The sequence below is a fragment of the Diorhabda sublineata genome, chromosome 9 (assembly GCF_026230105.1).
Source record: "Diorhabda sublineata isolate icDioSubl1.1 chromosome 9, icDioSubl1.1, whole genome shotgun sequence".
Classification (NCBI taxonomy): Eukaryota; Metazoa; Arthropoda; class Insecta; order Coleoptera; family Chrysomelidae; genus Diorhabda; species Diorhabda sublineata.
Window position 1 is genome coordinate 19,545,158 of NC_079482.1, and position 27,179 is coordinate 19,572,336.

Consider the following 27,179-nt stretch of genomic DNA (forward strand, 5'->3'; position numbering starts at 1 on the left):
GTCTATACTGAGACTGATACTCATACGATCTGTCTATAAGATGACTCAAATATGCGTGTCACCATCCTGAATAAGAACCAACTGCATGTCTTAGCTGGATTCAGTTAAAATCGAACTCCGTGTTTGAATTTGTTACGGAGGATAGACATCAGACCTCTCTGTGGGGAAAAAGTGTCCGTTGCAACGAAATTAAATGAAATTTAACATTAATTCGTTTATAAAGAAATTACCTCTCCGAATTGTTACGAGCACTCTTGTGGAAAGTTATTGAACTATCGTTTTTAGCTTTCAAACATTCATATCATACCCTTTGTCTACACCAGCGCCATTCTCAAAAGTTTTTGAACTGTTATCTATAAACATTTGTGAATTTCTCCAATATGAGTCTACCCTCCATAGTCTAAACAATTCAAGCCAACATGCATTTGGTCATGGTGCGATTCTAGATGACGTCATGTCAGATTCAGTTAACGAAAATCTTTCCTGTTTCTGATATATTTGAGATGCACGTAACTCCCACTCCTATGCGGCAATACTAGTAATATTTATGTCCTTGGTGATAGCAACAAGAACGTTGGAGGAGAGAGCAAATTAGAAAAACTACGGGATACTCTAGAGTGGACAAACAAAAATTTTATCAACTTTATATAAAAATTGTCAAAAATCAAAAGGTTGAGCGCTCTAATCCCAGAAAATACTTTTTCGAATTCTTTAAGGTTCGATTTCATGCAGCGAATTTTTCGTGTAACGGATAGAATCGAATAATTTCCAATAATTGAATAACCCATTTATTAGTAGACGTCCAATTTGAACAGATGATTTTTAAATGTTACAAAAGAGTGCATTAGTCTTACTTCGAATTTTCGAGAAAAGTTATGAAGGCTTTGCAATCTTCAATTTCTATATATATAATTTATTTCTATAGCGAGCAACATGTCAATATGAATTCATAAAAGTATTTTTTTTCATCATATTTATTATTTGATGATTATTAAACTGAAAATTACACTTTTTATGAATCAAGAAACTCATCATTAAGTAATTTTTTAAGTTTATTTATTAGCAACACTTTAGCAAAGTACTAGACGGTGCAAGGCGTTGCTGGATTGGACCTTTTGATGTTGGTTATAATGCCTAATTATGCGCTCTGGTGCTGAAAACTGACTGTGTACCGAGCTACACAAATAAAACATAAAACCACTAAAAGCAGGTATTCCTGAATATTGAGGTTGACCTCAAAGTAAAAAAGAAAACTGGAACATTCAGGTGCTGTTTTGAAATATTTTATTTTTTGCCGTTCAGTTATTTATTCCTTTTTATGATATCAATCGATATTGTTCATTGTTGAATACATTGATCCAATATGCAAATGGAAGCCTGCTTTCTTAACTGTTGATTCATTTTAGCATTTATAGTTAAAAAATGTTTAATTTCATATGAGAGGATAAAAATTCATAGATAAAGAACATGTTAATCTCTTCTCTAGATAGTGACTAATTATTGTTAGAAACAAGCTCGCGAAATCGGTCCTGTCCAGCTACAATTGAATTTCAAAATTCGGTGAATTCGCGGCGTCTTTCATCTGTTTTTTATAAATGGCGAACGCAACGCAACGCAAGATAGTCTATGAAAATTATCCCGAACGCCATGACCTTGCCTGCAGATGGAACGGTCTTTGCCTTCTTTGGAGCCGGTTCTCCAATATCGGTCCATTGTTTTGATTGTTCTTTTGTTTCGGATGTGAAGCGATGGATCCACGTTTCATACATGGCTATGAATCGGCGCAAAAATTCGGCTTTATTTTTGTGAAATACTCGATGGAAACATATTCAAGACGGTGTTTTTGTTCCATTGTTAGCAAACGCGGCACCCTTCTTGCGCACAGTTATTTATTCCTTTTTATGATATCGATCGATATTGTTCAGCTCCGAGTTTGAGCTTCATTCTACTAGAGAACGGAGTTGTTGAATACATTGATCCAATATGCAAATGGAAGCCTGCATTGTTAACTGTTGATTCATTTTAGCATTTATAGTTAAAAAAATGTTTAATTTCATATGAGAGGGTAAAAAATAATAAGAAACTGTCTCGTCTGAATTCATAGATAAAGAACAATTCTGCTGTTATATTATTCTCTTCTGTAGATAGTGACTAATTATTGTTAGGAACAAGCTCGCGAAATCGGTCCTGTCCAGCTACAATTGAATTTCAAAATTCGGTGAATTCGCGGCGTCTTTCATTTGTTTTTTATAAATGGTGGACGCGCTTTTTATTATAGAAGGCAGTTTATTACAGTATTTCTTCTTAATAATTTCTAGGAGTCTATTTATTCGTTTCTTGTGTTAGCGCAGTTAGTTAGTTTTAAATAAATAGTCGTGGTGAATAGAACGAAACAGTAAAAGTAATCACAGAAATTGTTGAGGTAATTTATTTATTAAACACTATTTACTATTTATATCACATATGGGCAACCACCGGCCCGCGGGCCGGATTCGGCCCCGTTTAAGATATGATCCGGCCCGCGAGACATTTTGGAAAAACCCAATTAAAAAAATATTACACTAAACTAAGTACTTATACTTAGTACTAGTAGATATACTTATACTAGTAAATATCTTTAAAAGAAAACACTTGTTTGTGCTTTTTATCTTATCCGGCACCTGATATGATATGAATAGAATATAAAAATGTGGAGTCATCAATAGACTAATGAATCCCATAACCTACACAAGTTTCCTTGTGTTTCCTTAGTTTACTCACGGGAGGGACGGTGAGGCGGCAAACATCAAAACCTTCGATGTTTGCCGCCTCACTCTTTGATAATCACCGCCACTCGGCTTGCTCGATCAAATTCTTTGAAGTTTACCGCCTCACGGGCTACACATCAAAAGATTTTATTTATTGCTTCTCGATTATTCTAAACTAGTTTATTCCAGATTATTCCTTCATTTTGTCTATATAAGCGGGTGGATAGCCCGAAAGTTAGTTCAGTTCTATTTGAGCTACCGAGGTGATAACTCAGACAAGCGATATCCTAGCGAACGCCTAGAGCAGTCAACTTGCTTTGAGAATTTGTGTGCATCTTAAGTGGTTACTAACTATAGTTTGTTATTAAGTACATTGAAAGAAAAGTAAAAAAAATGATGTCTGGTGGAAAGAAACGAAAAGTAGATACAAAGGGTCGCCAGTTTCAAGAAAAATGGACTGAAGAATTCTTTTTTATCTTGCACAATGGTAAGCCTATTTGTTTGCTTTGTAATGAATCCATTTCAGTAATGAAAGAATTCAATATAAAGAGGCATTACTCAACTAAGCATGCTACACAGCACTCACTGACAGGACAATTAAGAACAGACAAAATCCAGAAGCTTAGAGCAAATATTGAAAAACAGCAACAAATGTTTCATAAATAGATAACACAACTTGATAATGTTGTGAAAGCTAGTTTTATAGTTATCTCAAAATTGGTTGGCAAAGGCATTAAAACCATTTGCCGAAGGAGAATTTATCAAGGAGTTTATGTTAGAAGTTTGCGGTGTTTTGTGTCCTGAAAAGAAAAATGAATTTGAAAAAATTAGTTTGTCAAGACGAACTGTTGTTCGACGTATAGAAATGATGGCTAATGATATAAAAACAACATTGACTGACCGTATGGCTGGTTTTGAATCATTTTCCCTAGCATTAGACGAGACCACCGATTTGTCTGACACAGCTCAACTGGCTATATTTATTCGAGATATTGGTAAGGAGTTCACTGTTACTGAGGAATTGCTAGCTTTACAGCCGCTAAAAGCAACTACTACAGGAGAGGATATTTTTAATGAAGTTCAAAAGGTATTCACAAGTTTTGGCCTGTCATGGTCAAAATTAATTGGAGTATGCACTGATGGTGCACCTTCTATGGTCGGCTTACGAAAAGGTTTCATCGGAATTTTGAATGAAAAAGCAACAGAATTAAATGTGCAAAAAGATGATTTGATAGTCCTTCATTGCATTATCCACCAACAGAACTTGTGTTCTAAGTCCATTCGACTCCACAATGTTATGAATGTGGTAGTAAAAACCATCAATTTTATTCGATCCCGAGGGCTTAACCATCGTCAGTTCAAGACGTTTTTGGATGAAATATCAGCTGAATATAACGACGTAACATATTGCGAAGTCAGATGGATGAGCAATGGAAAAATGTTGAAACGGTTTTACGAGCTTAGAAATGAGATAGCAGACTTTATGAAAATAAAAGATAAACCACTATCTGAATTGAGTGATCCAAAATGGATATGTGATTTAGCATTTCTGGTCGATCTTACAGGCTATTTGAATGATTTAAATTTGGATCTTCAAAAACAAGGACAGTTAGTAAATGATTTGTACAGCCATTTGAAAGCGTTTTATATCAAACTACGCTTGTGGGAGTCACAGATGCAGTCTGGTAACAGTTACCATTTCAACACGCTCTCTGCGTATGAAAATATTGCTTATGCTCAATATGCTGAAGAACTCAAGTTACTGTCGGAACAATTTTCGAACAGATTTAGCGACTTCAAAAACATGGAAGAATGTTTCAATTTATTTGCTACTCCTACAAAATGTAATGTACAAAATGCTCCAATACACTTACAAATAGAGTTAATTGAGATTCAAGAAAACTCACTCCTAAAATCCAAATTTGAAGACGTAGAGTTGTGCGATTTCTACAAAAAATACCTAGAAGAAGACAATTTTCCGCAGCTTAGAAAATTCGCAAGAAGATTCATTTCTGCGTTTGGCAGTACTTATAAATGCGAACAGTTCTTTTTATTGATGAAAGTTAATAAATCAACACATCGTATAAGACTGACTGACGATAATTTGGAAAATTCTTTACGTCTTTGTATCAGTAGAATTCATCCAAATATCGATGGATTAGTTTCCCAAATTCAAGCTCAAGTGTCTCATTGATTTCAGTGTATTTAACTTTTGTAGTTTGTAACAATTTCAAATGTAACTATTTAATTATAATGTTGTACCATTTTTTAAAATTTCATTTTGTTATTTTAATAAATACAATAATCACATTGTCAATATACACATACATGTCAATATTAAATACATAATACAATAATAACATTGTCGTATTATTTCATGTCTAATATCTATCGCAAAAAAATATTATCACTACTTTAAAATGCACTAAGTACTTTTAAACGCGGCCCGCGAACGTTTTGCACGCTAAAGTTTGGCCCTCAGCATGTCAAAGGTTGCCCATACCTGATTTATATAATCACAATCTAAAATTACTTCAAGTTAAACATTATCTAATCAAGAACATTGTACTTATGACTCGCAATCAATTATATATTATCGAAATTAACGGATTTGAAGCCTTTGATAATAACGATCATACTCGTAGGTCAAAAAACTATGGTTTACGAAGAACAATTTTGATTTTATCTTCTACTTAAGGCAAGTCTTTCTGATGTTCACTGTTATATCATCAGGAGTGCGGGTAGACTCGTTGTACTTGACGGTAGACTGTATAACCAGTTCTAATTAACCAATAGCACTAAGAAATAATGATAAACTGATGAAAATAAAATTGAAATGATACGTACAATATGTTCTAGACTGCTGAATATACAGAGTGAGTATTATGTATGGAACGCCTCAATTAACTCGGAAACAGCTTGTACGATTTTTATAAATTTTTGTGTATAAGGTTCTTGTGATACGGTATTATGGTGGTATTTACATTGTTGTCAGATCTTTCCTTTTTCCGGAAAAATAATGAACTTTTTTATTTCAAATGGGGATCACCCTGCATATTTTTCGCTTTTCGAAATCCTTAAGAAATGATAATAAATTCCATCCATACAAAGTAACGTTGATTCAAAAGTTGTCAGATGACGATTTTGATAGACGTGAAGAGTTTGCAGATCTAATGATGGAAAAATGTTCAAAACGATCCAAATTTTTAAGTAATGTTATGTTTTGCGATGAGGCCACTCTTTGTATTAATGGAAACGTAAATAGAGTTTTTTTGATGAGATGTGATATGGGAATGACTGATTGATTGATACAACTATATGGAATTGATTGTATAAGGGTGAAATTGTATATATTTTCCAATGTTTGTCAATAAACAACGCAACACAAGAATTTTATTTGTATTAGGAATAGGTCAAGCGTCAGAGCAAAAAAATAGGTTCATAATGCAAAGTTCTAGAGGACGGTTCTTTTGGAATATGTTTGGGTGTCCCCTGAATGTAAGAGGGCGTCGAGGGGGGCCCCGCGTCATCTGCCATATCGAATAGATCGCGAATCGTGCGTCGTAGGGCAAAAATTGTGGAAATCATTTTTATAGATAATAATTTTTACCCTGTTTTTCTATTTGAAACTTTTTTTGTAAAAAGCATAGGTTTTTAATTATAGCGCTCCAAACTTTTGCAAAAGACTTGCAAATAAATTAGTTATACTCAATATCGAAGTATGTAATCTTAAAACCTAATTATAATCAAAAATTAGAGTAAAATCGACAGTTGAACTTTTCCTATTAAAACAATTTCAACCCTTAGTATATTAACTAGTTCAATAGAGAGAGAGAGAGAGAGAGAGAGATTCGGTGGATGATTTTTAGGAAGGATATGAGAAATTTTTTATAGGAGGAAGGTTTGTTGGAGTTGGCCCTGATATAGGAGTTGCCCCTCTGCAGGGGTTGAGGTGACTGCATGGTGTTGTGCTGTTCTGACCGAAAAGGAGTAAAAGCGAATAACCATTGACCAGAAGAAGAAGAAAAGAGAGCTCCAGTTGAGTAAAAACGGTTTTTTCGGTTATCGGGATATATTTTGTATATATATATTTTTGTTTTTCTATTTGTTTTTTGTTTAATTAAAATAGGGGGGCGGGTTGACACAGCTGCCGCTGCGTTATTCCCTATCGTCGGCGATTTAGCTGGTGTACCGTTTCACCAGATTTCAGGGATAGTTACAACCAAAAAAAATGGTTGCCCTTTTTTAATATTTCCCACAAAAGCTTTGATGCCGTGATATGGCAACCTTTGTAATCGGCAGCCAGAGCTATTTTTCAATTTTTCTATAAACATCTTAAAACAGCGGATGTCGAAAAATACTTTGAAAAATCACTTAATTTTTATACCTATCTTACCTAACGGACCCCAAATCTACCGCGGCCGGGCTTATCTATTACCCATCGATTGTTTACTGGGTTTAGCAGTTTCACTGGACGAAATTTTATGTACAGTAAAATATTCGTTGTTAGATATAAGCTATCTCTTGCGGAAATCTGTTAATCATATAGTTAAGTGAAACAAAGTGTCCCTTATTTAACTCTCCATTAACGTATCGTCTCGCATTACCTAATTTTTGTTTTACATTAATGTGACTGTCAAAAACCATCAATTTACATACCTAATTTCTAGTTATTATTGTATTCGTTAAGATTTGTTGTACACTGACCGCTCCTAATGGGAACCAACGTCATAGTGTCCCTTAGACCCTCGAAGTTCCATTAATGTATCAATTTTTTACTTTTAATTTATATTGATGTGACTCTAACGAACATTTTTATAATTAATGATAGCTTTTGTATACAATAAGATTAGTTTTTAAGACAGCATATACACGGATACTGGGTTCTTAATAGTTTGACATCCAACGAGTATAGTAGAAAGATTATTGAAACCACTTTATTTATAGCTTAATAAATAATTTTGTTGTGAATTGAGTTATTCAGCTTGTGAATATTTTTTTGTGGTGATAATTTTTAAAATAACTAAATATATTATTTTATTTCTTTACAATTTTTTTTATGAACGAAAAAGGGTTCAAGAACTTTTACTTTGAGAATCTTCCATATTTTATACAGTTACACAGAATTTGCTAATATCCAGAGCAAAAAATAAAAATCTAACAAATCCATAGAGAAAAAAAAACAAACAGTAGTAATTCATAAGTTTATTTCATAGAAAATATTTCTTAGAAACCTGATATTTACAAAGTCGTATATCTAAGTTACTATAAACTATTTCTAAACACAATAAAATGTCTATACAAACACAATAAATATACAATATAACTAATAGAATAATTATTTGGCTAGTGTGGCAATTTTTCGAATGTTCTTTGGTTAACATCAAAATCTACATCAGACTCCAATTCATTTTCCGACAACGACAAGGAACCTCCAGCTCTCCTCGTTAAGATATTTTTATTCTGGAAATAACATTTATAAATTATGAATATAATATGAAACGTTTAAAAAAAATAATCAAATCTCCTCAATTATGTTATTAAAGCCAATATTCCTGTAAATTTTTCAAACACAGAAGAGTCTACGAAGACGGTCCCAGAAGTGCCTGGCACAACAAAAAAACAAAATTTTTGCAAAAAAACTTATTCATTATTCAACGTAATTTCCTTCTGGCTCTATACAATTTTCTTAGCGATCTGCAATAAGTCCCTTTTTATAATAAGAATAGAGTAATAATGATTGATACGAAACTCAAAGAAGTTCAGTCATGTATATTAACTAAATAGTTGAGTTGAGATAATTGAGTGAAAATTGTTACTGTTACTAGTTGAATTGATTTTTCAAAAACTAGTTCACATATAATGCAATAGGAACGAGAAGTTATCTATTTAAACAGCATACTCAATGAATAGAAACTGATTTCAGATCTGAAGAAATTCATAAATAGACTAATTCTTTAGAGAAGAATACGCTTCTGACAAAATTAATTTAAACATAAATGTAAAATATGAAAAAACATTATAGAATCAAGATTGGAAAAATTTTGTCAATGTCCAAGACAAAACTAGCGTAGTCCTTGAGCCTTTCTTCAAACTTCAAACTTCTCTATGCTATACAGATTTTGTACTTTCTAATACAGTGATATTTTGAAAGCAACTACTGCCATTTCAAGATCATGCCAGGTACTTTTAATAACATTCTCGTAGATTAATTAACAACATTCCCGAATATTCTACTACTACCTACCACAAATAGAAGAATTATTTCAATAGAATCTTTGACTTGTCAATAATTAGAACATAGAAATGTATAAAGGTTGATTTTGAAAAAAATACAACTATGAAATTGTTCAATGATTGAAATCAACTTTCTACCAACTAAAAAGAATCTATAATATCAATATCAAGTGATGGTTGATAGCTAAATAAAAGAAAACTGGTACAGGCAACAGCTATAAAGCTGTAAATATAGAAAAGAGTTCAGTATCGTAATGTGGCTGGTAACCAGTACTGTATAGTAAAAATGTAAAATAAAACTGTTTTACCAATAATTAATTTATAGAATTAATCAAAAACCATAAGATGAATCATGTATAGAAGTAATAATGAAAAAGTCATTATTTGAAAAGTCAAAGTATACTAATATTGGGAGTTTCATATACGATGCTGTGTTATTGAGGATGAAGGATAATTTACAATATCTTGTTATATTCCATTATCGAGTACCGTTAATTGGAATAAAATCAGATTCCATTTCCATTTACATCTGCTGATGTAAATGGATAGCTCACTTTGCAAAGTCTTTGCTACCTGACTGGTAAAGAGTCTGGGGTACACGATAGATCAGTGTTAGCGAGGTCTACAAATTAACTAAATCAAAAAATGTTTACCTTTGAAAGTCCCACTGTTGGTTCTGAAGCATATCCATCTCTTTCTTCATCTTCGGAAGATGAGCTTGAGCTAGTCTCTTCATCTTCATATGGTCTAAAAGCACAATGAAACTTATTTGTTTAATTTTTTTCAAATAAATGGAATCGATAAATTAATATTAAATCAATGAAACCCAAGTTTGTTCAATTGAACATAAGAATATACATGGTACTAACCTTGAAACCTTGCAGACCATTTGAGCTAAATCTGTGAACGTTCCTAAAGAGTAGACACTCGATGATGGAGCTTTGTGGACATCTAGAATGGTTTTGAAAATTGGTAGATTGCCTGCTCTCATTTGACCTTCGAAATAAGCTTTACCATGCTGAAAACCCACTTCTCGAATTTCATCAAAACTTCCAAATTGTAAAGTTCTGTATCTGTCAATTGGCGGTCGAATATATTCACAATAGTCGCTATTTTTTACTTCCTACAAAAATGATATTTTTCTCATTTCAATATTATTTTTGAATGTTAGTTCCATTATTGAATCTAGTATAAAAATTACCTCTAATTGTTTAACACAACTAACGTAAGCTAATCGAGATTGTATATCTGGTAAATTTGGCACTTTAACTGGTTCAGTAAATGGATTCCAACGTTTCCACAATAACCACCATCCTGATAAATCATCACCGTAGTTTGTCAGATCTTGATCATCCACAGAACCTACATCGATGGCTAGTATATGATTCGCTCCGAGACTACGCATAACATCAGCTGTAAAATTTCATTTAAAAATAAAATCAATTCATCTAAAAGCCATTAAAATTTGAAAACGTGGTATTCAAACAGTCGGGAGTGAAGTGAACTTGAAAGATTAAGTAGCACAACCACTTCACCATCTTGGAAGATTATGGTGTTTGATTTATAAGATAAAAAAAATAAACCACACAGAAGACACAAACAAAAATTTTGACGCACGAGATGAGATTGTAGACGGAGAAAATGTGGCATCATTTGTTGGATATTGGACTCATAATGCCACTTAATAATTCAGGTTACTTTAATATGAACTATGTAGTTCGGCCGTTTTTCCCTGATTTCCTTGCTCAAACGTTGCAATAAGTTTGCATAATACTCGCCGTTGATAGTTTTTCCTTTATCAAGATAGTCAATGAAAATTATCACGTGCGTCCCAAAAAACCGACGCCGTGACCTTGCCAGCAGATGGAACAGTCTTTGCCTTTTTGGAACCGGGTCTCCCTTTTCAGTTCATTGTTTTGATTGTTTGTTTCGGATGTAAAGTGATGGACTCACGTTTCAACTATGGTTATGAATAAGCGCAAAAATTCTTGTAGATTTTTCAAACACAGAAAAGTCTACGAGGATGGTCCCAAAAGGGCCTGGCGCAACAAAGAAAACACGGAAATTTTGGAAAAAATATATTTATTTTTTAACGCAATCTCCTTCTAGCTTTATACACTTTTCCCAGCGATGTTCAATAAGTTCCATAACCTTTTTATAATAAGAATCGTAAAGCTCCTCAAAATAGTCATTAACTGCCGAGATCATTTATTCATTGTTGAAAAATCTTTGACCACCGAGCCATTTTTTCATGTCTGCAAACAGAAAATAGTCAGAGGGAACTTAATCTGGCGAATAGGGTGTAAGAGGTAGCAATTCAAATTTCAATTCATTAATTTTGGTTATACAATAACGGATGTGTGAACTGGTGCATTGTCTTGATGAATCAGCACTTTCTTCTTAATCAAATGCGGCCGTTTTTCATTGATTTCTCCGCCGCTTTTTCCTTTTCACTCCATTGTTTTAATTATTCTTTTATTTTGGGTGTGAAATGATGTACCCACGTTTCTTCCATGGCGCAAAAATTCGGCTTTATTTTTGTGAAACATTGCCAAACATCTTCACGACGCAGTTTTTGTTCCATTGTGCGGAAACGCACAGCTTTCTCATGTCCAAATTTTCAGTTAATATACGATGTACCGCACTTTTTGAAATGCTTACTATGTCTGCTAGCTCGTGCATTTTCAGTCGACGATCACCCAGTATCAGAGTCGTCACTAAAGCAACGACATGTTGGACTCATAGTGCCATTAATAATTGTTGAATTTGTTCTAAACTAGTTTAAAGACAATAATGAGTGGATTTGCAAGATGTTTTTAAATTAAAGCGAAAGTTACTTCAGGTACCCATTCGAAATAACCATGGATCCTTCTGGAAAATCCTCCTCATAAGATTATACTTTTTCGCATCATGTATTAGGCATTAGTCTATTATGACACCTATCATGTACATTTTTTCGAAATATTTAAATAAAATTGCAGGTTTTTCAATGAAATAAATAGCCAATAAAAAATTGGGTTCTAATATTTAAATTCACAATCATAATTTCTTGTGAATTTAGAAAATTCCATTTTCTACATAAATTTGGCTTCATCACAAAACATTTCATGGGAAGTTTTGGTTAAATTTCATCTATACAAATATTGTCAAATCCATATACTAATGTCCCATACTACAAGACGTGTAAATTATACAACTATGTTTAAAATATCATCCTCCAACTTCAATTGCGTATTTGATTTGTTGTTGACTATGAATAATCCTGTTTGATAAAAAAAAAACAAATAGTGATGTCAATGTCCTCTGACCTAAAAATAACGTTTCCTATATCCTACAGTTCATCTTTTTTGCGAATTCGTTGCGTTGACTTATCTGAAAACTATTTTTTATTTGTCAAAAATCTAATGCGCAGAACAAACAGATGAACACTCAACATGTAGATTATCCACGAAGACCTTGAGAAATTGTTGAAAACTATAACTTGTTTGTGAAAAAATATTTCCAATTGCTTTCATACTTATATGATACAGCAATAATTTATGATTAATAAGATAATTGATGATCTTCAGGTTTCTCTGGACAATAAGAACGACACCTCTTTATTTTTAATCTACCCTACGAGAATAACTGTATGAGTTTTAAATGAAACATAATCATGGGTGAGAAATCACTCCATTTTTCAATGTACTACTCTTGAACTTTGTTTCTTGTAAGGGCCAATAACAGATATATCATCAACCATCTCTTCAGATTTTGAAACAATAAATTTGGATCATGGGCGATTAGGGAGCAATTTGTAGCTCAATTCAATTTTTTTCAATGCAAACTGATCCATGTATACAATTTTCATGGTGCAAATGCCATCGTTTTTATTTCAAAACTTAGTAGAACGACATGAAAATCAGTAAATCAATTTTTTGCCATTGAAATCGATGATGCAAAAAGTTCTCGTACCATTTATCAAGATTAACCTTAGTTTGAACTTTTTACCATTTTCTTCTCAAACCACGAGGTAGTCTTATACCAGACTGACTAAATAAACAACACAGCTGATTTAAATTGTGATGAATGATTGCTGACAGGAGCAACGTTACTAGAATAATAGAAAGTTTGTGACATGCGCATGTTTTTGTAAACAAACGATCAGCTGCTAGAACACCAGCTACGTCATTATGTTTACATTTTTGTTTTGTTTATATTTTTATATCAAACAGAACCTCACTAACATTATGTTTGAGTTATGAGGATGTGTGTTATTTATTGTTACTTTTACAATTTTGACAGATGCTAGCGTTGTTGCCGTTCTCACAACTGTGAAGAACCAGTGACGTCACTTGTCTACTACGCATATTGTTATTGTCACAAACCTTCTATTATTCTAGTAACCTTGGACAGGAGCAGTGTTGTGTTTTCAGTTCATCAGCTTTGTCGTGTATAGTAATATTTCATAAAGTATTTCAAGAGCATGGATAGATCATTTGATTAAAAGTTAAAAATCAAAACAATATCGAAACAATGAGGATTCCATTAAAAAAAAATACAAACTTTTTGTGATAATTTCAGATATTTTTCATGGAACATATTTCAAAATGAAATTTGCCTTAAGAAGTTGTAATACATGAACGATTAATTAATCTGTACCCTAGGTAGACTCCTAAACATATCGTTTATCAAGATTAAATTCAATTATGATTTATCGAGGGAACCAAGTGTTGGATGAACTAATATGATGATTAAACATTGTTTTCTGAAGAAAACGTCAAAGAATATATAAAATCAGTTGAAAAGGTGAATATACATTGTTGTTGGTGAGAATGCAAAGAAAAATACCTGATTCTTGAGGAATCTAACGCAGCAATACACCAATTATTGCTTGCAAAACTTTGTAAAAAAGTATTATCTGAATTTAAAGGGAGTCATGAGAATAAGTGAGAAAGTCCTGCTATTTTACTTCGTACATTTGAAGAATAATGCATTTTCATCCATATGATAGAAGTATTCGATGCCATATACCCCTATAAGGTCTATAATACCAAATTTCACAGCCTATATGAAGAGTGAGTTGAGATAATACAAGGCGTGGAAACTTTATCTGCAGTTGGAGGAGTTTTTGTCGAGAATTTGCCATAAAGAGTATTTGGTTACCAAAATAATGTAGTAAGTTTATAGACAGTTTAGACAATTAAATTTAGTTGGCACTAAGAATGAAACTATCTGGTGGATTGAAAAATTTGGAAATTAGTGATGTTCAGGGGATGAGTACATATCTGCTTGATCTGATACCAGATACCGATATTTCACAAAAATTTTCAATTATAGGAGCAGAGCTCGATACTGGCAAACGCAGAAGCTCATTGCGGCGCACTTAAACAACTTATAGGCTGATGTAGGTGGTAATCTCACAATGTGAGATGAGTGCTCTACGACACCGCAGAGTTAGTCAAGCATTGGATTTCTAATAAGCTTGATATAGCTCAAAAAACATAGTTTCCTATTTCTAATTGTTGTTTTTAAAAAGATATTGATTTTAGGGAACTAAGACAGATACTTTGTGGTCTGAAGCCGAGGACAACTGGAAGCTTGGTATTAATGAGACTAAAGAACGAAATTTATATTTATATAAATGCTAATAATATTCATAATAAATGAATGAAACATGATACTGTATTCGGTTCAGTGTGGATCAATTAAAAAGTGTTTCAAACATTTTTAAACATGCGAATGTATTACTTATATAGGTATATAAATCAAATTGTGTTTATGAGTTCCATGAAAAAATTAATGAAATAATCACAATATGACATATTAGAAATAATATTACCTGGTACATTATTAACGTAACAACCGTCTGCGATCATGTGTCCATCTGTAGGATCACAGATTGGAGGAACGATGCCAACTACTGACATACTCGCCCTTACATACCTCCACAAGTGACCTGTTAATCAACTTTTGCAACTTAATCTAATGCTTCAAATCTGAATGACTCTTTTTATCGATGATTTTTGAAGTTAATAGTGTATGCACATTTTATGTAATCGAAACATTTTAGGATGTATTATTTATGAGAAAATCCAACTTTTTGTATAATTAGTTTGAATAACGATTCTTTCTTATTTTTGATTATTTAACAGAAAATAAATTTCGATGCAGAAAAATATGGATGAATAGCATATCAGCAGATTTAAAATAGATGGGAGATGGAAGCAAAAAATCGTTGGAAGTTAAGCTAGATAGTGGGAGCCCAGGAAATTGTGATCGAAGATTCACTAAAACAGTGTTTATTATTTTAGCCTATTAGTTTGATGTAAGATAGAAGTTAGTAACAAATTGTTAGTAAGTATTTTTTTAACTCCAATAATATTAACACTACATCTGACTTTTTGCTTCCAATATTTTAACGAAATTACTTAATCTCCTAATATTTATTGGTTTCTGATCTGTTATTACATTTTAATTTGTGATTTCCAATTTATGATTGAAAAATGGAAGTTTTATTTTATAATTTATTATCTATATTATTTTATTACTCTCTTCGGTTTTTTGCCCACTCAAATGTCACAATCAACTTGTTTGAAATTTTTTTTAATTTTCATTCCCCTCTCTTGTTTTTAAGAAAAAAAGATTATTGCAATTGTAGATCATTATATAGCATTATTATGAAAGTTAAATGTGTACGTCAAATCAACTCTAAATCATAGATCATATGTTTTTAGATTATTTTAGTTTTTTTTTTTTTAGTTTATTACCTAGCTTAACATTGAAGTACAGTACATAATCGTAAATCCGGAATCGCTGGAAAAAGATGGGTTCCGGAATTAAGATTGTTCCGTATTTTAGATCATACGAACATTTGAAAGTATTTATGGTGGCGCCATCTATCGCTCTAATAAGAAATCATATCGTATGATAATCTTTTTCGACAGCGTTGTCGGATTTATTCCGATTTTTCAAGGAAACACAAGAAATGCGGTGCTGCCATTTAAACTCTTGTTAAATTTGGATAAGCTACCTGGCTCGACCCTTTTCGGACTTTTTCTGTACCTGCTTTTTATTACTGTTGCAATGATAAATACCAATTAGAAAAACAAGAACATATTTTTTGAATGACGAAAATTCGAGCAATTTGAGAATATTACCAGGCAAAAAATTAAAATAATCAAATTATGCCTAGGAATATTCTAGAAAAACGTATTTTCTTGTTTTATAATCAGTACTTAATATATACTGTTGTGATAATATGAAATTGTTGATAAAAAAATTGTTTTTCACTGCAATAGTAATAAAAAAACTTTAACCTAAAGTTAAATGAAAGCATGGTATTTTCTATGCTCGGTTTCCTAAAAAATTTGCTGATAGTACCATGACATTGAAAACTTTCTAATATGTAAATAACCATAAAAACGTTAAATACAACACACGTATTTTTGTATAATATGAACATATGATTAGTGTTAAAAAATTGTTGATAATTATTTTTCATACTCAAAAGGTTGAAGAAATGTATTTTTTGTTTGAAAGTTTGAATATTGACAGGAACTTAGGATTTCTGAAGTACTGATTTCGTTGATAGTCGTTGAATGAAAACAAAATTCAAACATTCTTATTTTTAGTAATTCAGTGATTTGTGACTTGTTTCATTGAATCAAAAACAAAATAACCAATAAATCCTCAAAAGTCACAGTTAGTAATTGATCAAATTGAAATAATTTATAATCATTATTCAGTAAAACAATATGTGCCACTCTCAACTTCCTAAACCATGAATTTTTACAACCAAAAGTAGAAACAATCAGTGTTTAGTTACTCAAAAACATACATTCAATATAAAAACTCCTTTCAATCAAATTATATATTGATAAGGTTGTGATTGGTTACCTCGCATTGTTTCCTCCAATTTGCTTAATAAATCTGACAATACAAATCTTAAACTTGGTTTATGCAGCCAAAATTAAAACTAACATTAACTGGTTAACCAACAGAAATTCCCTGTATGGGTCCTTTTTGTGATACAAATGTGGAAAGTTTCTGACATTGTCTACCAGTGTTCCATCGTATAAAGGACATTGCTTTTTCCTTTTTTTTGCTATCAGTTTTAAAAATAGAAAATCGAAGCAATAACACAAGTAATATATCCATTATCAAATAATAAAGATGTAGTAAAAGAAACAATATCATCAATACAGACTGACCTAAAGTATTATGTGCTCATAACCTCACAAAATTAAAGAATTAAACTTAGAAGTTGAAAGTTGGCGAACTCTCATAGTCCAGTTCTAGTTATAAGCAAAAAGACTGAAATTGTTTTTGCAAGTACTTCAAAGTAGGCTTATTGATATAAGATAAACTACTGAGATCTATCGATATCACAAAGTAAAAAAAAATTCGAGAATCATTTTGATTTTCAAAATTTCAGTCTGTGATAAAGATAGAAGAAAATAAAAAATATTACGTTGTAGGGTAAGTTTTTCTAGATAAGAAAGGTCTGTTACACTTTTTTGTAAAAGTTGTAGTTTTCTCGGAAAAAAATCTAGTATTTCGCATAGTACAGTTGCATTATGACATACATGTGACGCACGTTAAACATATGGAATGAAATATTAAAACCGTGCATTTTAAAACTGGAAATCTAAACTTCCCGTTGTATGTGTTATTCGGCTAAATTATTGAATAGAAAATTGTACATTAATATGAAATGTAGGACATCTGAACAATAAATAACCTTACACATAAGAATAACACGGAATATTTTTTTACATCACGATAAATTATTAGTTTGGTAAATTCCTACGAGCATAAAAATGTTGGTTTAATTATTTCACTTCGTTTAAGTATCTATAACTCTGCTTAAACTTGATCAATTTGGAATTTTTTTTTTAAATTGTGACAAAATGATACAGTACAAATAATTTTATAAATACAAGAAAATAGCTGTTTTCCTCGTTGTAAAATTCGGGTTTGCTATAACATATACAAGAGGGTTCAGAGAATAGAATGTACGTTTCGTACAGGTACAAAATACAATGAGCCCCAACATTAGTATAGAGGGCCCCAACATTAGTATAGAGGGCCCCATCATTAGGAAATTATTTTTTGATGTGTTGATACCACAAATCTAACGTATTGATATTATTTTGTGAATTTTTCCGGGTTTCCGAATTCCTTGAGGGGGCCCCGTCATTATTTTAGCCCCGGGCCTTATACATCTTAATCCGGCCCTGTTTGTTCCTCGGCTTGTAAAACTTGTGACCCTGATAATTGTAAAAATTTTCCCCAACTCCCAAATGAGTCAAGTGACGATGAGTCTGAGAGAGAAAAATCAGACTCCGATATAGACATTGATGAAGATCTAGATTCTAGATGATCTTTTTTCAATAAAATATTGTATAATAAGAAGAAAGAAATTTTATTGTTTATTGATATTTTCTACATTGCCTACAATTAATTACAAACAAATAAAAAAAATGTTTAAAAACTTCTCGGAAAATTCGAAGTTTTTAAAATTTTCAATTGTTTGCTTAAAAAAACAGAAATATTCATTTCTACGAAACGAAACGATTTTATGAATGATTCAAGGAAAATTGAAAGGTCTGATGTCTACAAGAGGTATTTCATTGGCTTAGAAAAACGACTTGATAGATATACGAATTTTTTCCGAGAAAACTATAGTTTTTACAAGAAAGTGTAAACGACCTTTTTTATCGATAAAAACTTACCCTACAACGTGGTATTTTTTATTTTCTTCTGTCTTCATTGCAGACTGAAATAATGGAAAATTTTGAAAATCAAAATTATTCTCGAAATTTTTTTTCACTTTGAAAAATTGATAGACCTCTGAAGTTTTTCTTGAATCAATTAGTATACTTTGAAGGAAAGAAAATCAACCTTTTTGCTTATAACTTCTTTTGGTGAAAAATTGCCTCCACCGAATGGGCTATTAGTTTAATTTTTATTTATAGTTATTGTTAATTTACTAATTATGGCTGCATAAACCAAGCTTTATGTACATTGTACAATAAATATGTGTAATACAACCTTACAAATAATCTTTAGTTATAAAATTTTATAGACAATTATTTTTTTACAGAACAGTTACTCATTTACTATTCTTCTATAATAAAATACACATAATAAAAAATGGAAACCCAATCAAAGTCATATGGATTTACATTTTATGAAAATAAAATAATACAGAATATTTAAAGCAATAGTAACAAATTGTATTGAGGGGATTACTTCTAAGGACACATTTTTTTGATCTTTGAACATATCTGAAGATAAAGCAATGTTTTATAATGTTTAAAAATACGAACTGGACAAATAAAATACATGAAGATTTATCTAAAAAAAATTCCTTCCTTAAGGAAAAATCGTCATCACTTTCTAAATGTGATAGAAAACAAAATGATTTGTCTTGTTTTGCCAAAGTTACCTTCTGGTGTAGAATCCATTTCCATTTAACAGGTAAAACTAATTACTTTTTCTTCATAATATTTTTCAATCAAAGTTTGCTAGTAGTAACATTTTTTGATAATTGCAAATATTATATAAGCAAGATTAATTAATATAATGAAGCCCTTGGTATCCAATATAAAAATATAAACTTGGAATCTTAAACATCAGAAGCTTTGAAAACTGAAGCCATTGGTGAATTATCTCAAAGCCCAAGGAATGTAAAACAAATGCTTCGAATGCATTACATCGAAGAGATGTTGGAAATGAGACATCACATAAAATACAAAATATATCCGCTTGGCAGCTGCAGGTTTGTGAGACTTAACTGACTGATCACTACCAGTATAGCAACACCTTTGATAATATAATTACACTTTTAGTTAAGCAAGCTTATCATAGTCCTCTGAAGATGATAACTTAATTGTCGAAACACGAATCAGACAGTGTAATTGTGAGTGTTCACAGTTATGACAGTGGGCGTTAAACGCGTAGGTCTCCTGATAGGATCGTCTTACCTCACTTAAAACTGGCCGATATCATTTGAAAAGCTAATCAGTTAATTTGGCTTGAATGTTTTATCGTCCATAAGGTCTACCCAAGTATTTGAACCTCGCACATTACGTCCTGGGCATCCACCAATGATGGGCTCTGCAGGTTTCTTTTACCTCCACGTACCATTTTGAATCGTCCGTGATATCTTTGGTATAAAGGTTTTTGGAAAACTTTCGTTTTCCATGGAATTCAATATCATATTGATTTGGAAGGACAGAAAGCTTGACACTCAACGCTAGTTTTAAATAATTAATTGTCAAGTGCAAAAAAAACGAAGTAAGTGTATGGAAGCAAAAAATCAGAAAGAAAAAGATGAGAACTGTTCTGGTATCAATTAATTGAATAAAAATAAAAAATTTTTAATTTCGTCATCAAATATCAAATTGAAATTATGTAAGGTTATGTTACACATTACTTACCTCAATATATTCCTGTCACCATCATGCAACGGAAACTGTTGATTGAGTATATACATATCGAACAAATGAAACAGCGGGTTGATTTACCTGGTAGATTGTTAGTGTAACCGCCATCGAGGAGAAGATGTCCGTCTACAGGATCGCACAGCGGTGGCATATACCCAGATAGGGACATCGACGAACGCACGTAGCGCCATAATGAGCCTACGAAATAGCTAGGCTAAACCAAGAATATTTAAAATTTCTAAAAGATTGTTCAGTTATATGGTTGATTTAGCAACTGTGAATGTTATAAAAAATTTTTATATAAATTACTAACATTTTAAAATAACTAAAAGTATTTCAATTTTCAATAAACATGGTGTTCAGCTCCTGTGAAACTCAAAAAACAGGCACTAGATGTGGCTTCATGTCCAGTTTTTTTTGTAAAATTCTTTATAATTTCGATTTTACTTTAAATTTTTGTAAAAAAGCTGCTACACAAACAATTTAAATGCTTATGAGGGCAGTAAATATCGTGAGTTTATGATATTTTATTTATTCAATTGCATACTTAGACATTGTATCAAGTTTGAATTTTGCAGGTGGAGTTTTTTCAAAGTATGCTTAAAAAACTAACTAAGAAGAGTAACAATCAAAGGTTAAAGGAACTTTTGGAAATAATTTAAGTCAAATGGACATAAATTCACTCCTAGTACCTGTTCGATAATTTCTGGACACTCTACACCCTTTCAAGAAAAAAAACATAAAAAAAATAGTTAGAAAGTTGAAGCAAATCGTACTATATATAGTACATTATATTTATATTTATATCTTTTCTATTATATATCTTTATATCGAATCAATTCACCCTGTGAAAAATAACTAAACCGTATTCGCTAGTAAAATTATCGGGGAACCGTAAAGAATATTTTAATCCTTAATTTATATGTAGAAATAGCGAATACAAAACAAATATACAGGATGGACCAAATTAATGAAAAACTTCTGTATATGTGGTTATTTTAAGAAAAGTAATAGATATATGTAATATTCATATTTTGAAATTATTTTGAACCCTAGATAGTGTTGTATTACTACGTTAAAAATCCACTAATTTTTTTTTTGAATGATAATTCTTGTAGTTTGCTTAGATTTTTTTAAAGGTTTTGTTACCTTATACAGAGTTAACACTCTGTAACTTACTATACATTGAAGAAAAAAAAATATTTTGCCTAAAAGGGTTTTGAAATATGATGCTGAATCTCAGTATTCGATTAAATTTTAATTATTTTCTCTTTTGTATACAGGTTGGACAAAAAGACAAAAAGGGGAATCTTTCCTTTTCTTTCTTCTTTCAGAAGAAACACCCTGTATTTTATAACATTTTATATTTATTTGTAAACCACATACCTAAATAATATCATTCTATTACATTTTCACTACATTTTATAGTAATAATAATAGATTTAAAAAAAATATTTATGATTGACTAACATTTTTCTTTCTTTCTTATTCCCTCTAATAGTCGGAGAAGTTTAATAAACCTCATTTTTTCTGAAGCCCCATAAAAAGCAAGCAGCTTTTGTTAAATGCTGCCCCCCCTTTTCCTATCCAATTGTTTTCGAATACGGTATGTGACACCAAATAATAAGTGAAAAGTAGGTTAGGATATTATGCCGGATTCGGCATAATATACTGGGGTTATCATTTGAAAAATTATATATTTGGTTTTTAACGACAAGTTGTATAGTTCAAGATAATTTCAAAATATGAACGTTAGCGACGGCCTACATTTTTTTATATAACCCATATACTGAAGTTTGTCGTAAGATTGGTACAACCTGTAAAAACGTGGATGAATTTATAAAACTACAATTATACTTTTCAATTGACACATACCATATCGACCAATCTTTTAGAAATCTGTCATCCTGATTGTTAATCTAAATATTTTTAAGAAGTATTATACTTTATTTAAAATTGAACAATATATTCGTTATATTGATATATGAACAAAAAAACTTTGCGGACATGACGTCACAATTAAGTAAATGCTGATTTAACTGATGCAGTACAATCTTTTGCAAATGCGCGATTAAAGCATATTAATTTTTATTAGAATAACTGCCGAGATTGAAAGTATCAAAATTAATACAATCGCCAATACAGACTTTTAAACAGAATTCACAATTAGTATATTACATGCAAAAGAAGACCATGCACTAGTTATATGTCGAAAGAAGAGTTTGTATGAATAAATTTTCAACTTAAAATATTTTGAATACGAAACGATACCGGTTCATATCGCAATTTTTACAGTTTTAAAATAAGAGGCACTGAAAATATATTTACTAATCAAACGAAGCATAAAGGTCTTTGGTATGCACGTGTTATTCCGATAAATAAATATTTTTACAGAAGCATTGCGCATACTGGATTCAATATAATATAATAATGCTTTTGGTTGGTTGAAAATATGAATGGAAGTGAATGTTTCAGATATATAAAAAAAGCTGCTTTCGTTTCCATGAAATTGATATCGGAAATTTACCATTATGAAAAAGTAAGAAGCGACAGCCATGTAATACCATCATCATCTCCTACCCCGAAATGTTGATAAGTTTGATACGAATGTAATTGAGTAGTATCAGCAACTATAAACTTATAAGCAGTTTGCTTCATATATATTCAACCAAAACAAAAGTGCTACTTAATAGTAAGCCTTTTTTGGAAAGAAGCGAAAGAAGTTCTACGTACGTGGCTAAAAAATTTCGAAAAATAAATTTAGTTTGAAATATAATACCAAACTAGCAATGATTGCAAATCTACTAATGAAATTGATGTATTCGATAAAGTATAGAACTTCCATAAAAGCCGTTTCAAATGAGTTGTATCTATTCTGAGATTAACGGCATAGTATCAGCTATTGTGGAAATTGTTTTATTCATAACAATACTATCCATAAATCCATACAGCTCGAATTGAAAATATCAAAAACTGCCTAACAAGCTGGTAGTAATTATCATGAAATAAATATAAATAACTTGAAATTGATGCAAGCATTGAGATTGTTAAATGTAAGAACAGTTTGAATAGGTACAAAGAGCTTATCCCTTACAGTCACTTTATTTGTTAAGAAATGAATATAAAAGTTTGTTCATCCGATTTATAATATATTCTTTTCATGAAGAATTCTCCAATATTTTTGTATTTTTTTCTAGATTTTTGTCTTTATCAGCAGTTAATTCCCAACTAATACAACTACAAGAAGTATAGGAAACAACAGGAATATCAATTTAAAATCACTAATCACCATAATTCCAATCCATTATACACTAACAATGTGTAGTAGAAGGTACTATAGCGGTAGGTTTCCAAATAACATATCCGAAACAGTGTATGTAGTTTTTATGATGAGTGATAATAGAAAACAAAAAAAAAAGCAACCAGAAAAAAAAATTTTAAACTAAAACGCAAATAATTAGAAAATTAGATTCTGGTGAACGTCAATCTCAAATGAGTGCTGCTCTGAATTAGGTAACTTTAACAATAATGACAATTTTTAAGAATAAAGAAAAAACACTGCAATACGTCATGCTTTGCAACTAGAATTATCGGTTCTACAAATAACAATATAGAGGGAATTGCAAAACGACTGTCGATATGGATTGACGACAAAATTGAACGCAAGGCTAAGGGGAATGACATAAGCGAAATTGGGGGTAAAGACGTTTAAACAGTAGTCCCAGAAGAAGGGACGAAACTAAAACTATGCTGTAGTCAACTAATAAGAAATGAAAACTAATTTTTACATTTATTTACGTAAATTTTTTTTAATAAATAGATATACCTATACACCCTATGAAAGAAAATGTCTAGAAACTAAAATGGATCTTTTCATTAATGATAACATAGATCAACTTGTCTCATAATGTCATCTTAACACTAAAGTAAGTTATAAAAATGTACATTTTCCAGTATTCAGTATTTTTGAATTGATTATGAATGTACAAACCAGATTAAATGATAAAAAAAACATAATAAAAGTACAAGAACAACTGAGAATATTTGAAATAATGTAGAGATAACAGAGAGAAATAGAAAGTGGTAACAACTTACAAAAAAAATCAGTATCTTGTTCAAATAATAACTGGAATTGAATGATAAAAAGCTACCATTAAAACTGAGAAAGTAAATAAACGGAGTAAATAAGAGGATCTTATAAGACATATTTTATAATAATCTCACATTAAAGCAGTAAATTTAAAAATTATAGTGACTCAGGTTATTTTTTGTGTATATTATAGATACAACTCATCTTCAAAGATTATGTTCCTTCATTCATAAAAATATCTATCTACAACTACATACATACCCATAAACCTTTACAGATGTCCCGCGGAAAATGTAAATTTCAAAAATAACTGTAAGAATCTGAAAAATATGCTTAAATTTTTTATGGAAACTTTCGCCCCAAAATATTACTCTTTTTTATTGAATTGTTACCGGTGCTGACACAAAGGTTAACCAATCACAATCGACACACTCAAAAAAAAAATGCAACATAAATTCAAAAGCAAAACAAAATTGTGTACGATTGTTAAAGCGAATTAGATTTATGAAGCAATATTTAGACGCCATGCCAACAACTTCTGCATACACAATTCTAAAAAATTCTTATTGTTAGAATTCGATAAGATTTTAATTTGGGAATTTGTTTTATTTGAATTTTAACAATAAGATCCAAGTAACTAAACAAAATATTTCAGTTTTACCAATATATAGATGTAATCGATCATATTAAAATCAATGTAATAAATATGGAGTTCAACATGTTGATTTATGAGATTTTAATAATTAATCGACTAGTATCTTTTTTTATAGAAGTGTGTCAAAATTTTTAAAAAGCAGTTGTTTCTAAAATGATTTTTTTCAAATTAGACTATATAAGTGCTAGACAAATTCATTTAGTGAATATGAAAGTAGTATAGAAAGCTTTCAGAGAACTAACATATTAATAAAAAATAAACTATAACTCACATGTGAGTTAACAAATAAAAAACAAAGCTAAAGATGGGTCTTAGTTAAGCTGATAAGTGATGGCGTCAAAATTTAACGAAAACACATTTATTAAAAATTTTAAAATTCTACATTGGCGTTAAAACAGTAGGAAAATATGTAGAGTTTCAGATAGGTCTCTAAAGATACTTCTCAAGTACAGAGGCATATAATGTATCGTAGTAATTTTATAAAGCTAGATAAGGGAATATATGTAAGATAATCAGTTATCAAAACTTCAGAAGGATGTGCAGTATCATTATATCTTTTTGATATAGATTTTCCTATAAACATTGCAATTAGGGTAAAAATATTTCGATATTAAAATCTGTTTAACTGAACAACCAAAATTTTTAAAGAAGCCAAAATTGCATGCAAAAAAAGCAACAATTGCCTCTTTTGTTAAAAAAGAAAAAGCATTTATCGTTGGTGGATTAATGAAGGAAACCACGTTACTAGCTTTTGATACAATAATCAATGATTATATAAATAAAAGTGAAATAAATACAATCCAACTTTTAATACGAAGGACAATGAGAAGAATTTAAGATATCGTCACTAACACTGAGTTGGAATTAAAAAAATAGGAATTTGCACGTTATTTTCTTAGCAATTGTATGAGTTCACTAATATATCAGACATTTCTCAATTATCCATTATAGTAAAGATAGTTTTCAGCAATTCTTTATTAACGAAAAATTTTTGAAAATTCTACAAGAGAAGATATTTTTGTAAATGTAAAAAAGAAAGTGGAAGAAAATTAATTATCATTAGACAAACTAATAGCAATCACAATTGATAGAGCACAAGAAATGAAAAAAAAAAACAAAGGACTGGGATTTTAACCTGCATCCCAAATTATACGAAGATAGTTGATAAGAAGCAGTGTCACGGTGTATCCTTGTTATTATGCCCGCGGTCATAAGTATGTTTTTTTTAATCGAAACAAAAAAGTACCCTTTATAATAAGCCAGTCATTAAATGTACCCTTTACTATAAGCCATTGATATGGTGACAATACATAGAATACTACTACTTCAAAGTTTAACTGCATCTTGATACAATAGTTCAATTAATCACCACCATAATTTCCTTATTTGATCGTTAGAATCAAGCAAGTTTTCGGTATTTCATTTTTGTAGAATAATTGGATGTTAGTTAAATATCGATTGTAAAACTCCCTCTAGATAAGAAGTGAATTAATTATTTTTTAAAAATCACTGAAAGTTTAGTTTGATAATGGACCAAACAACATAATGTCAACTTTTAAAGAAGAGCACTATAATAAGTACAAAAAAGAGAAAATAAAAAAGATAAAAATATATGCATGCGTATAAAAGCAAGGTTTTTAACTTTGAATAAAAGAAGTGGAATGCGATTAAATAGGATGAGAAAAACAATGGAACAGTAGTGGACACTGGGGTTTGAAAATACACAATTGTAACCAGTGCTACAGAAGCTTTTTAAAATAATTGATTGTAAACATTATCATCTTTAAATAATTACTTATATATACATATATCCCAACTAAGCTTAATAGTGAGATTAATTTTAGGAATTAGATTATTGGAAATAAAAAACCGATGAAAATTCCCACTTTCAGAGAAATAAAATAAATTTATTCTAGAATTCTAAATACTAACTTCTTTTTTTTCTATGGTCAATCCGTTTTTAAAAATAAAATAGCTCTGATTTATTCAATAGCACCATACTTAAATGGGCAAGTGGC

General features: G+C 30.8%; 2 protein-coding genes across 3 annotated transcripts in view; one reads left to right on the forward strand and one right to left on the reverse strand.

The window, feature by feature from the left end:
* Positions 1-3,612: 3,612 nt before the first annotated feature.
* Positions 3,613-4,941, forward strand: LOC130448551 (general transcription factor II-I repeat domain-containing protein 2A-like). The gene has a single exon (XM_056785965.1). It carries the CDS (start codon positions 3,613-3,615, stop codon positions 4,939-4,941), a length of 1,329 nt encoding a protein of 442 aa, XP_056641943.1.
* Positions 4,942-7,937: 2,996 nt separating this feature from the next.
* LOC130448814 (neuropathy target esterase sws) overlaps positions 7,938-27,179 on the reverse strand; it is a 36,526-nt gene continuing 17,284 nt past the window's right edge. The window contains exons 18-22 of one of the 2 annotated variants that reach the window (XM_056786347.1): positions 20,498-20,614; positions 10,186-10,397; positions 9,854-10,107; positions 9,638-9,731; positions 7,938-8,210 (exon numbers count right to left, since the gene is read on the reverse strand). In XM_056786347.1, coding sequence (XP_056642325.1) covers positions 8,094-8,210; positions 9,638-9,731; positions 9,854-10,107; positions 10,186-10,397; positions 20,498-20,614 — 794 coding nt within the window. In that variant the 3' untranslated portion in view covers positions 7,938-8,093. Of the gene's footprint in view, positions 8,211-9,637; positions 9,732-9,853; positions 10,108-10,185; positions 10,398-14,805; positions 14,923-20,497; positions 20,615-27,179 lie in introns of both variants that reach the window. The other variant, XM_056786345.1, reaches the window with a different exon arrangement.

Bases quoted from the DNA above. Each gene is read 5' to 3' on its own strand.
- LOC130448551 (XM_056785965.1), top strand. From the start codon at position 3,613: ATGATGGCTAATGATATAAAAACAACATTGACTGACCGTATGGCTGGT.